Source organism: Alexandromys fortis, unplaced genomic scaffold, assembly GCF_014885135.2.
Source record: "Alexandromys fortis isolate MF-2015 unplaced genomic scaffold, M_Fortis_MF-2015_v1.1 scaffold_51, whole genome shotgun sequence".
Lineage (NCBI taxonomy): Eukaryota > Metazoa > Chordata > Mammalia > Rodentia > Cricetidae > Alexandromys > Alexandromys fortis.
This window is the reverse complement of record NW_026067925.1, coordinates 4,864,895-4,877,348: the sequence shown is the minus strand read 5'-3', so window position 1 is coordinate 4,877,348 and position 12,454 is coordinate 4,864,895. Positions and strand designations below refer to the sequence as shown.

Sequence of the window (12,454 nt, the reverse complement as noted above, 5' to 3'; positions counted from 1 at the left end):
GCCATGTATAGTTTACTGGGCAGGGGGGACGTGCATCACACACACACATGCACACACACTTTCCACAATTTCGGCACATTTTCCGAGGGCAGCCATGCAGCAGGCTGGGTAGAGAGGCAGGATACATGGGCACAAAGAGCCCGGACTGTCGGCTTCTCAATCACTGCTCATGGGCTCTAGTCAAACGCCTAGATCTGTAAGCGAAAAAATGTGTTTTCAATGCTGACTCCACTTGTTTAATGTGGCATTCTGAATAACACAAAATGCTTACAGAAATTTTAGCAAGGAAAGGGGGAAATATTTTCATTAAAATTTTTACTATAGTATACTTTGAGAAAAACTGGAACCAAAATTCCTACATGGATTAAACAATTATTCTGGAGACCGAGTTTCCACAATGAGAGAACTTTAGAAGCTAAGACGACTCAAAGGCCAGCAGAACTAATTTATCCCCAAGTCGGCTCATAGCGCATGAAAGCATGCCCTGAAGTGATAGGTCTTACTGCATTTTTATTCTCATTTTAAAAGAAACATTTTGAGTCTTTGGGGCTTTATAGCAGAAGGTAACATCAAAGTGTAATGTCAAACAAATGGGCATAAAAGAGGGGGTGAAATGTCTTAATTCCTTAGATATTGGGGGAGATATGAGGTGGGCCTGATGAGAAAACAAAGGGCTTCAGACACACAGCCTTCAAAACAACTTATTTCATCTACTCTTGGTGCGGCACATAAATGGTTTCCAAATAGAACAATTTATTGATGTTCACTCCACGCAAGACCTTAGCTTTGAATGAACTCGGGAGGATCCATGGCTTAGAACCTGGCATCAGAACCTCACCTACAAGTCATGAGCTCCAGCCTTGCCGAGTTGGTTCTGTTTGGCCCTACAGATAATTTTCACTGCAAACAGACTTTGCCCATTAGAAAATGTTTCGAAGGTCATGCCCAGTTACAGAGGCTGTGCAGCCCCCGTACCTTACTACGGGGTGAACAAGCACTGTACCGCCTACAGCTGCCTTCCCCAGCTGCGGGTTCTTCAGCAGCTCGGCCAACCGCAGACGGAAATGCTGGGTCTGTACTGAACACGGGCATTGTCCTGTGGTTATTTTGTACCCAGTACAGTTTAACAGCTAATCACATAGTATTTGCATCATATTAGGCACTATAGGTAATCTAGAGATAATTTCAAATATATGGGAGAGGGGTCAGGGTGTTGGTCAGTGTTGGACTACTAGCCTGGCATGTGTTAGGCCCTGGGTTCCATTTTTAATACCACAAAAATATAAAATAGCATAAAAAATAAAATCTGAGGGAGTATATAGGCAGGTTCCATGTACCTTCTATGTTGTTTATGTTAAGAAGGTGAGCATCTGTCATCTGTGAATTTTGGTATGGTATCAGTCCTGCAGTCAACACCCTGAGTTTGTTGAGGGGTAACAGTACACAGCATGGGTGCTGACCATTCCTGTCACTATATAAATGAAATCCCACAACCATCCTGTAGCATGACTTCAGAAGTACTTACACAGCTAACAGAGCTGAGGTGTAGGGAGATGGGGCAACACCGTCAAGACTACATGCACAGCAAAGGAACCGACAAACTCAGATTCAAATCCAGGTCTTCCTGAATCCCAGAGAGTTCCTTCCTGCACACTGCCTGTCACCCACAAAGGAACAGGCTGGCACCAGAAATCAGGCCAGCATGTGGAAGGCAGCACCACACCTGCTTTTTCTATTCATTTATCATTCATTCAATAACTATGCATTGGTGCCATCTATGTGTCAGATATGAAGGAACACGATCACCGTACAGAGCAGCAGTTGGGCCGAGAGATGCTGAGGTTCAACTTCACGAATCTTGTGCCAGTTATGACTGATTAATTTAAAGAAGGAAAATAAGAGCCCAGGGACTCGGTGCACATTAGCCCTGGCTCATAGTTTAGCTACTGTACCCCATGAATGTCTACTTTTCTGAGGGATTTAAAGGTTCACTTTTCCTTCCTAGCCTTTTCAGCAATTACTGCTGTGACTGAGCATCCTCTCCTCTCCTTGCTTCTCTTTAGGAGACAGACTCTTGCTATGATGCCTAGGCTGGCCTAGAACTCCTGGGCTCAAGAAACCTTTCTGCCTTAGCCTGCGAGTAGTTGAGACTGCAGGTGCAAGCCACTGTAGCCAACAAGCCGGAACCTCCATTAATAGAATGTATGTAAGAACAACTCTAGACATCGGTGACAGCAACACCTAGGCCCAAACTCCTACCCACAAGCCACTCAAACAACTATGTTTCTAATCTGTAAGAAGCTAATTACTGTCTTATGCGCGGCGGTTAACTATGTATCATTCCGAGCACCTTTGCCTCCTCAATGTCCGGAACAATTAGCATTAAAGACAGTTTTTGTGTGCTTCCAAAGGACTGTAGAAATTGATTAAAATGGATTACCTATATCAACATAAGATTGTAAGACTGCTTGGCATATTTGTATTCTTTGTTATGGTAATGGTTATTTTGGCCTTTGTTCCTGAACTTTCATGATTTTAAATTTTAAACATTATAAAAGCTAAGTAAGCAAAGTGGGTGGAGCAGGTGAAGAGGGCTGGTTACTGTGCACAGGGAGCGTTGTCTAGATGAACAGTCACGAAAATATGCATATGGAAAGTTGTTTTCACAGAAAACTGAAATCAACAGATGACTAATTTTAATGGCAGATTACAGTATATAAAAATGCAATTTTAAGGCTACATTTTACTTATCAAATAAATGGAATTCTGAGACTATTCTATAATGTTGCCCGCTCACCTACCTGCTCTTCTGCGAGATTTTCTCCAGCTTCCTGGCTAGCGTGCAGCACTCCTCTTTTAACTTTGTCAGAAATGCATTCTGGGAGGTCAGCAACGAATACTGCTCATTTTCTAGAAACAACAATAACCCCACCAATATAAGATGCTTGTGCCTTTGCTCTGTAGTCGTCCAGTGCCCCGTGCTAAGGGCTCATATCCCTGCACCCTGCCCAGAGCCACCAGATCACTGCCAGGGTCCTACGTGAACGGACTTAGCAGGTGGGACACGGTGCCGTGAGAGACATTTATTTTCATAATATATTTGTATACCCGGAATAATTTTGATCACATCAGCTTGTGCAACATTTTAGCATGCTCATAAACTGTCAAATATCTCAAATGAAGTCATAAATGCTTATATCTTTGAAGTATGCAAGATATTATATTTTTATTTTGACAATTTTACTATAAACAGTGTCAAAAATTCTCACAACCAGATAATTCGAAACTGAAGCCGAGGAAATCTGTAACACTAGAGTTGGTGCTCGATGGTTCTTATATTGTACCCCCTTGGAGCCTACATTTCTCTAGTTTATGAGGTGAAATTACACAAATATCCTTAAAAACTTGATCATACTTTAATAGTATGTGTTTCAACAGAGCTCTGGCTCGGGACTGAAGAGAATGTGATTTGTGTGTATTTGAAAATAAAAGATTTTAAAGATGATTTTAACAATTAAAACCTTACCCAACTCTCAGATTCTGCCCAAGACTCTTGGACCAGGACGATTCTGCTAGCAGTGGGCCAAATGACAATTTCCCCTATGAATTCCTCTTTGTGTTTTAGTTTAAAAAAAAAAAAACACAAACTCTGGAGGATTTTCATTTCTTCTGGCTAAAAGCTGAGAAGAAACTCTCTATATGAGGCATCATGATAGCTGCCTTTATAAGAAAAATAAATCATTTAAGAAGTAAACAAATTATCAGTGAACAGAGTATCCATTTGTTACCAATAGGTGGAATCATTTTTTTTTTACCATACCATTAAATGTAATATGTATCAAATCCTGTGAAATTCTTCTGTGAGTAATTTTTTCCTTTTCGGCTAATAGTTGGTTAAAAAAAAAAAGCATATAGCATACAAAGCACAATAAATCAAGGCACTAAAATTAAGCAACATTTTTTTCTGGAAGAGACAGGATCAATTAAACTTTTGTTTTAATGGTACAATCAGCGTGGAGTATGTGGTGTGGAATTATAATGACTGACACTGTCTTGTTTTGACTAACACTGTCTGTGAACACACAACTCAAAAGCGAAAGGAACCACATAACGCTCTGACTGCACACATCAAACTGCCTATTTTCAAAGTGCATTTTACTTTCAAATTAAAGGTAAAGAGTTACTGGCCAACTCAGACTGCAGCACAGTGCCAGCGTGATGAAAGATGGCGGTTTTCAGCCAAGCTGCCAGCTGTGGTCAGTGCCTTGTATTAGTGGATTTTAACAGCAGTTGTGAGAAGCTGAAGAATGCGGAGGATTAAGCATCACTCTCGGCTGCATTGGGGGAGGTGGGGAAATCATACAAATGCTAAAAATGTTCGAAGCTGCAAAGATTAAATAAAGGAACATATCAATTTGGAGCCACTGAATTACATCCAGCTGCGACAGTGAATTAAGAACCGATTAATGGCTAAAGCTTTTCTCCAGTTTGGATGCTGCAGCAAACTCATTAGGCTTTTAGAGTAGCTATAATGTGTGTACTGTGGGAACTGCTCAGTGCTATTCAGGAGACTCTAACTGTAAGCTCAGAGCATTTCCCGCAGAGCTTCTGATGCTATTTTCTTTATATAACATGTGTGCCTGAAAACCCAGCCAAAAACAAGCCCTTTGTTTTTCTACTTTGTTGTGGTCGCTCTCAGCTTTACGTTTCTTGAACACAGGTAAATAAACTCATAATCCAGATGGTGCAACAGATGTGAGAGCAGCACTCTGAAATCAACAGACAGTGGGCAATACTCTCCATTTTCTCTTTTAAACGCTAACTAATATGTAATTCGGAATCTCCGGTGTAGTTAGCATCTGCTCCCTTCGGCCAGCCAAAGGTTACAGGTGTTCCTGATGTCATTTCACAGTAAGGCGTGGGCCTGGCTTGTGAGCAAGTGCCCAGGCTCTAATCTCTCCCTACCACCCACCAGTTTTGTCGTGCTGGGCCTCCATTTGCTGTATCTTCTGTGTCAGCTCCTGCTCTCTCTGCTGGGCCTGAAGGGCTTGGGCCTTTGCTTCGTTGCTAAAGCTTTGCTGAATGCTATCTTTTTCCAGTCTGCAAAACAGAGAGACAGACAGAGACATAATCTGCAGGTGCACAGACCTCCATGATTGCCGCACAGACCACAGACAGCAGGCAGGTAGCAGACTAAAGCAGCAGAGGCTAATCTTGCTCCAGTGTCCCCGCTCTGCTGAAGAGACCATCCACAAAACTACACAGTGTACCACATGGGCCAGAAATCCAGACGGATTTAAAAATTAAAACAAAATCATAACAACTAAACACTTGTATTTTGCAGCCTGGTTGTGTGTGTGTGTGTGTGTGTGTGTGTGTGTATGTGTATGCACACGTGCATGCCACTGTATAGGTGTGAAGGTTAGGGGACACCTTGTGGGAGTTGGTTTGCTGGTTTTCTCCTTTAGGCATGTGGGCCCTGGGGCCTGGACTCAGGCTTTAAGACGTTCTTCTCATAAGCACTTACACCCCCTGGGCCATCCCGCCAGCCTTGTGTTTTGCACCTTCACAGTGCGCACACACACTTGCCTTGTTCTATCTTTTTTGTCTTGTACTATTGTTAATCGTTCATCTTCTGAATGCTCACTAGTTCCTAAGACTGTGAAGTTCTAGGAAGAACGTGATATAGTTCTTAGTTTATGCAAAGTTTATTTTATAACTAGGCTTTGTAGACTACTTCTGGTTTTCTTCCAAGATGTAAGAAATAACTTCAGATATACTGGAGGGGACTGGGGAGGAGGGGCCGGAACCACGTGTCTGCTTCATTAAGCACATTCGTACAGCAGGCTGCACTCTGTGAAAGGGACAGGAATGTGAGCACGGACTACTTCCCTCCTCACTCCATGATAAGACGTCCCTTTGGGTCATGCTGACGGGATTGGAGGACAAAGACAACAACCTATCAGTGGCTCTCTTTAAAAGAGAGTTTCCACTTCTTGTGTTTTGTTGAGATTGGTCTCAAATAGGCAGGGTGAGCCTCCAACTTGCTTTGCAGCTGAGGAATACTTTGGATTGGATGCTCCTCTTTCTACCACGTGAGAACTGGATTACACACACGCACCATTGTACCCAGTTTTGTGAGGTCTGGGCACGGACCCCAGGGTCTGGTGCGTGTCAGGACTCTACCTACTTAGCTATGTGCCCATCCAGAGAGGAGTCTCCTAAACAAGTCAAGCCCGAGCAAGGGCAAGGCCCTTGTTGCCCCAACGCTGTATGCATGTTGCAAATCATGTTGGAAACCCTTGCTGGGTGGGTTCTTCAGCTCTATGAGACACAACGTGAGGGTTTCCTTCAATTAAGTGACTCAGTTATTCCAAACTCCTCATCTCCTTGTGGGCATTTCTCATCCATGCTGCTTTAGTTTACTAATTGAGATATTTACTGCCTAGCCTTTGCCAAACTAAAAATAAACAATTCCATAAAGCTATCGCTACCAGTCTATGTACCGCTGTGGAACTTCAATTCACTGGCTTCTAATTATACGGCAACATAAGGAAAGCCTGTACTGAGATTGGTCAATGCATGTGGTAATGTTGTAGTGTAAAGCCCCAGAATGAAAATACACCCACACCTCACTCAAATGGAATCATCAGGGGTCCATGCTAAATGTGAAATAAGGTCCCTTCTGGTACTTCTAACAACAACACCCCCCTGGATGCGGTCCAAGGTCTTGTCTCACACTCAGTTCCAAACTAGTATATCGCAACAAATGGATCGTCAGACGAGGCTACTTCTGCCTCCCCCTTCACACCACGTATTTTCTGGCTAAGGATCATTGCACATGTTCTTCCTCTTCTTGGAATGCCCTGGGCCACCCACCCAACCCCCTACACGATGCACACTAGCCCTCTTGGGCAAACCTCAAAATCCTGCCTTTCTTTCTCCGGTCTCTCCGAAATCAACTATTCAGCCCTGGATGCCCTTAGTATGTGCTGTGTCCATCTTCTATGCATTTGCTACCACTTTACATGTCTTCTCCTTTGTAATCTTTAACTTTCTTTACCCTGACCCAGCTCTGTGCTCTGCCCATGGAAAACAGGCAGTGCATATTAAATGACTGTTCTTTCTTACGCCCTGCCTAGTTGTGGGGCTGGGGGTGGGGGTGATGGAGGGGAGAGGAAGGCAAAAGAGGGATAAGTCTTTAGGTGAAACCGGAGTCCTCTGTAACTAGGCAAGACTTTCTCAGACTTGTTAGAACACAGTGCCCAGCTGGATCAACCTCAACAGCATTGCATGATATAAAGCCTGCGGCTGAGGTAGGAAGCTTCTTCATTCTTTCAGTGAGCAGCCATGTCCGAATCTGAGCACTCGATAGAGTCTAAGACAGAGGCTTGAGTGTGCAAATGAGATCACTACAAGACTCTCTGATCCACGTGTATCTGAGAGAGGAAAGGGAACATTATTCATAAAGCCAGAAGCAGAACAGAGACTGCGCAAAGCAAGCACGGATTTATGGTTCCCAGCTGATAAATGACGGCACTCAGAAGTGAGAACTGCCTAGTAAGTGACATTCTGAACGGACCAGAGAAGGGACATGGCTGAGTTCTCCTCATAAAGCTGCGCAAAAGACCTCTCGCCACAACTGCCGATCTCCTCGAGAGGATATGCATGCTATTTTCCACGGGAATGTGCATGGCACGTTGTTGTTGTCCTGCCTCCTTCCCGCTCTGTCAGCCCTCTTCTGTGTTCCTCTCCCCTATGAGTCTGTTCTGATTAGGTCAGCTTCTCATGAACTCTTAGAACATCAGATATGAAAGGAAATCATATTCTCTTTCATGTAACATTTTCATTTTAGAGTTAAACAACAGCAAAATACAATCCATTTTAAAAACCTGGGGGGGCCATAAACAATTTGAAATCCACTTATAAGTTATACAGTGAATAGGAATAAAACTATCTTTGCTCAAGGAAACCTATTTTATAACACTGTAGAAGTAATGTAATAGTGGACATGAACAATTAGTAAAAATCACTCAGGTATCTAAGGAAAAGACTGAAGAAATCAAAGGACGAACCAAATTTTTATCATATTTGTGGAAGATGTTATACTAGACATTGTATCTAGTGAAACTAAACAAGGTTTAGTGGGCCTTGACTCCAGAAGGGATTTCAAACTGGACAAAGATAAACAACAGGTTGATGGTATAACACTCCATGAGCATAAGGTATAAAGAGGAAGGCTACCAAGGTGTAGAAAGCTGAGAGACCAACTGGCCTAGTAGCTTTGTCACCTCCTAAAGACAGCTCAACCAGCAGCCCCCCCCCCCGCCCGTCCCCGCACCATAGGTTTTCTCACTATGGTTCTCTCAGTTACTGATGGCCGCATTAAACAAAGCAGCTACTTAACCCTATTATGCAAATAAGAACACAAATAATAATGTTAAAAAAAATTGTACTCAAGGTGGCTAAAAACTGGAAACAGCCTAAATGCCCGTTACCTGCTGTATGAATCAACTGTGTGGGATAGCCTAGCCAGAGAAAACCCAGCAAGAATGGGAGGAGCTATGGTACACACAACACTGGATGGATCCTAAAGCAGTATGCTTAGAAGAACAGGGCACGAAAGCCATATTTATAATCTTGTGTACTTAGTACTCTAGACTAGTAACCCTAGGCAACAGGGTTGACAGGGGAAGGGTGTGAGTGAAGTTTTGGGATGACAGAAAAGGGTCTGGGTCACGGATGTGACAGCTCGAACACGGCATCACTCCCTACAACACATTAGCTACCTACAGTTAGTGACTTTCGCCATGTGTGTCAGCTCGTGGCTATGGCTCCAGCACAGGAATGGTTGAGCCCAGCTTGGACTATATTATGAGTCTCTGTCTCAAAAGAATTGAACTTTTATTGTATTGAAATTCAGCTCAATAAATGTAACTTGAAAAAAAGAGCGAATACGGTAAGAAAAGGAACCTATTTACCTTCGTTCTTCAAGTTACCGACAACAACTGGGATCTACACGCTAGCCGTGCCCATGCTTTCTTCTTCGTTTGTGTGTGTGTGTGTGTGTGTGTGTGTGTTAGAGTTGCAGTACTTAGTCCCAGTTGGCCTAAAACTCTCTATGTAGACTAGGCTGGCCTCGAACTCAGAGAAATCCACCCGCCTTGCCTCCCAAGTGCTAGGATTAAAGGTGTGCGCTACTACTTCAGGAATTTTTTGTTTTTATTATAAGAGAATAAAAAGGAGTGAGCAGGTACTAGGAAGGCTTTAAAATAAGTCAGGTCACCCAGTGTGCTGTCACACATCTTTAGTTCCGGCACTCAGGAGGCAGAGAGAGGTTCATTTCTGTGAGTTCAGGGCCAGCCTGGTCTACATAGCCAAAGCTAGATAGAAAGAGCCTATCTCAAAACAAAAGAAAACAAAACAAAAACAACAAAAATATCTAAGTATACAATTATTAGATCCCCCTTTTCCAATTACAGTCCCGGCTGACTATATTTTCTAAAACAATCAAAATGATATTTATAAATCTGTTTTCCATACTACTCATTCTTTTCTTGCCATTTTACAGGTAACAGAAGTAAAGTGACCCCTTAGCTCTTCGTAAAATAATTGATATTCCTCAAGTTCATCAGTAAGCCTCAGAGAGAAGTATTGTACACCTCCAGTACACCTACGGACCTAGCGGTGTCAGCAATACCATCTGCAGGTGGTGACTAAGGTACCTCTCCCATCCCCCACATCGCATCACCTTTCCTCTGAGTGTGGAAATGCTGCTGTTACACACAACACCCTGGGGATACAAAGTGTTTACTTTTATATAGAGCACTTTGTGGTAGTCGGCCCTCTGGTTGAAGAAACTTCCAAGAAGCTGGGACTTAGTTTGGTGGTGGAGAACTTGCCTACCGTTTCCTGTCTCTAGCATCTACCACTACCATCATGAGAGAGCATCAACAACAAGGCGGCAGGATCTACATGCAGACAAGCCAAAAACTATCCTGGAAGGAATGCAGAAAGGAGCAGAAGGCAATAGTTTGTGCAGGTGGTATTTTGGACACATGATACCCATTTGTCTCAGATTGGTAACACTAGTCTTGATCACTTGGTCTGTATCATTAACATCTTGGAATAACTGTTCTTGGGAATGGGGAAGAAATCTCTCCTTTGTAGAGGTAAGCTATATCCATTATAGACATTTCACTGTGACCTGTTGTGAACAACCAGAGACACATCACTGGCTGGGAATAGAAACACATGATTAACCACATGAGCTGGTATCCTAAGGGATGGGGTTGGGTGAGCTCTCTCAGGTTTGGAATTGGTAGGTAATCAGAAGATGCTGAGATTATGCAAATATCTCACTGTGTAACAACATTTAACCTGCTAGTTCCACATCTAATGATAATGGCTTTTCCATAGCTCTTTATGTATATTTATTACTGCTTGTTAGCTATCACCCTGTATAGAAGAATTTCCCTATCTCCTTAATGAGTTTACTGATCTTACTTTGGAGTTCTAGATTCTTACTTTAGTGTATTATAAACCATTTTGACTGTTTATTTGAAGATTCACCTCATCCTGGAGTTGGGTAATGGAGTATCTTTCAAACTCAGATCTGTCACTAGGAGAAGGCTGCTGCTACTGTGGAGTCACTGCTCATAAGTAAAATATGGAGGCAAAGTCAGGGTACAAAGCATACAAGTATATAAATATTAATACTATTAATACAGATGTAAAATCGTGTGTGCATCATCCATATGAACAAATGTGTGTACATGCATCTGAACTTTTCAATTATAATCCAATAACACAGATAAAATCTCATCTCTCCTTTCCATAACTGTAATTTTTGCGCTCAATAGCGAGAAACTTGGCTCCTATTATTTTAAACATATTCACTGATTTGTTCAAACTTGGAAACCACGAGAAGTTCCAAAACTGCTAACAACAGAGAATATATACCAGTTACTAGAATTAAATATTTGCTTACAGTTCTGTTATGCAAATCCTTTTGACTAACATATACATACCACGAAGAAAGCTCACAGAACCAAAGACAGAGAATGGCATGGACCTCCTTATTATCTGTGTGGCTGTTGAAAAACAAATGTGGTATAGGGGAGCGGGGCCCCTTGTTTGTCCTGGCCACCCTGCTAACTTACACCTGAAATAATCACACAGAAACTGTATTCATTTAAACACAGCCTGGCCCATTAGTTTTAGCCTCTTATTGGCTAATCCTTACATCTTGATTCAACCCATTTCTAATAATCTGTATGTCACCACGAGGTCATGGCTTACCAGGAAAGATTTAGCATATCTGACCTGGCATCTCCATGGCAGCTCTCTCTGCCCTTCTTCCCAACATTCAGTTCTGTCTACTCAGCCTACCTAAGTGCTGCCCTATCAAAAGGCCAAGGCAGTTTCTTTATTCAACCAATGAGAGCAACACATAGACAGAAGAACCCCCTACATCAATCCTGGAGGTCGAATCTAAGGTCAGTTCTTCCTAATTTCCCAGATGTCCTGTATGGGTGGGGCCGCTTCTTCTTCCTAGTGCATCTATCTTGTACAAAGAGTACAGCAGCCTCTTCAATAACCCTGAAAGGTGTCATGAACACATTTTCTGCCTCAAGTTGGTAAGACTTCTAGGATAGACTGCATGGAAAGAAAAGAGAGAGAAAGCCGACCTTTGTTTTCTCATGAATGTACCTACAGATCCTTAAATTGTGCCTGATATAGTTGTGCAGTCAATAAACATTTAATGCATGAATAAACAGATGGATGAATGAGTAACCACTAAAGGAATGCTGTAAGGATCCACCAGATGCACAGGTCCTTTTTTAATGATTAGAAAGGGTGATGAGAAAATTCCCACTTTAACTAAGAATTTAATTTTGCTTTATCATCATTATTATTCAAAGTAATAACACAAACCAATCATAACCTTAGCAGACGGCATGGTGTTTCCCATGTTTTGGGATGAACAAAGTAACTGTTGCCAGTGCCTGGCTATTGCCAACAGTGGCTGTATTCTTATATTTAAGTAAACATCAAAACTCTGGGGAAGAATAACCAGGAAAGGCCCCCGGTTCCACAATCTTCCTTCCTCAGGGGCACCCCCATCTTCCCTACTATAAATTACTTTCATTTTCCTTGCTAAAAACTGTGTCAGAACTTTAAGTGAGATCTGAGCCTCGGATCCAAGCATGAGTCAGTTCTTGGAAAGAAAGCAGAAACCAAAAGGAGGTCAATCTCTTTCAAAGAAATATACACAAAGGAAAGGAAATGTTCAACAGAAACATACATCTCCCTCCAAAAATGTTCTTACAGCATCTCCGAAACACTTGAGAACTCACCTTCAAGGCCAAGGAGGATGCAAGTACACCTACTTAGGGAACTGCTGATCTCAGACACATTCTATTCACATTTACTAACCCCCCATGTGGGGGGG

The 12,454-nt window shown here is 42.4% G+C and overlaps 1 protein-coding gene across 6 annotated transcripts in view; it reads right to left on the bottom strand.

Moving 5' to 3' along the window:
• Sdccag8 (SHH signaling and ciliogenesis regulator SDCCAG8) overlaps positions 1-12,454 on the bottom strand; it is a 190,308-nt gene that overhangs the window by 69,737 nt on the left and 108,117 nt on the right. For 4 of the 6 annotated variants that reach the window (XR_007591847.1, XR_007591848.1, XM_050142948.1 and 1 more), the window contains exons 14-15: positions 4,973-5,100; positions 2,802-2,910 (exon numbers count right to left, since the gene is read on the bottom strand). The exons of 1 other annotated variant lie outside the window; for it this stretch is intronic. Coding sequence is in view for 2 of the 5 variants with exons in the window: in XM_050142948.1 (XP_049998905.1) it covers positions 2,802-2,910; positions 4,973-5,100 (237 nt within the window). In the remaining 3 variants the exon portion in view is untranslated. The remainder of the gene's footprint in view (positions 1-2,801; positions 2,911-4,972; positions 5,101-12,454) is intronic. One more of the 6 variants, XR_007591850.1, reaches the window with a different exon arrangement.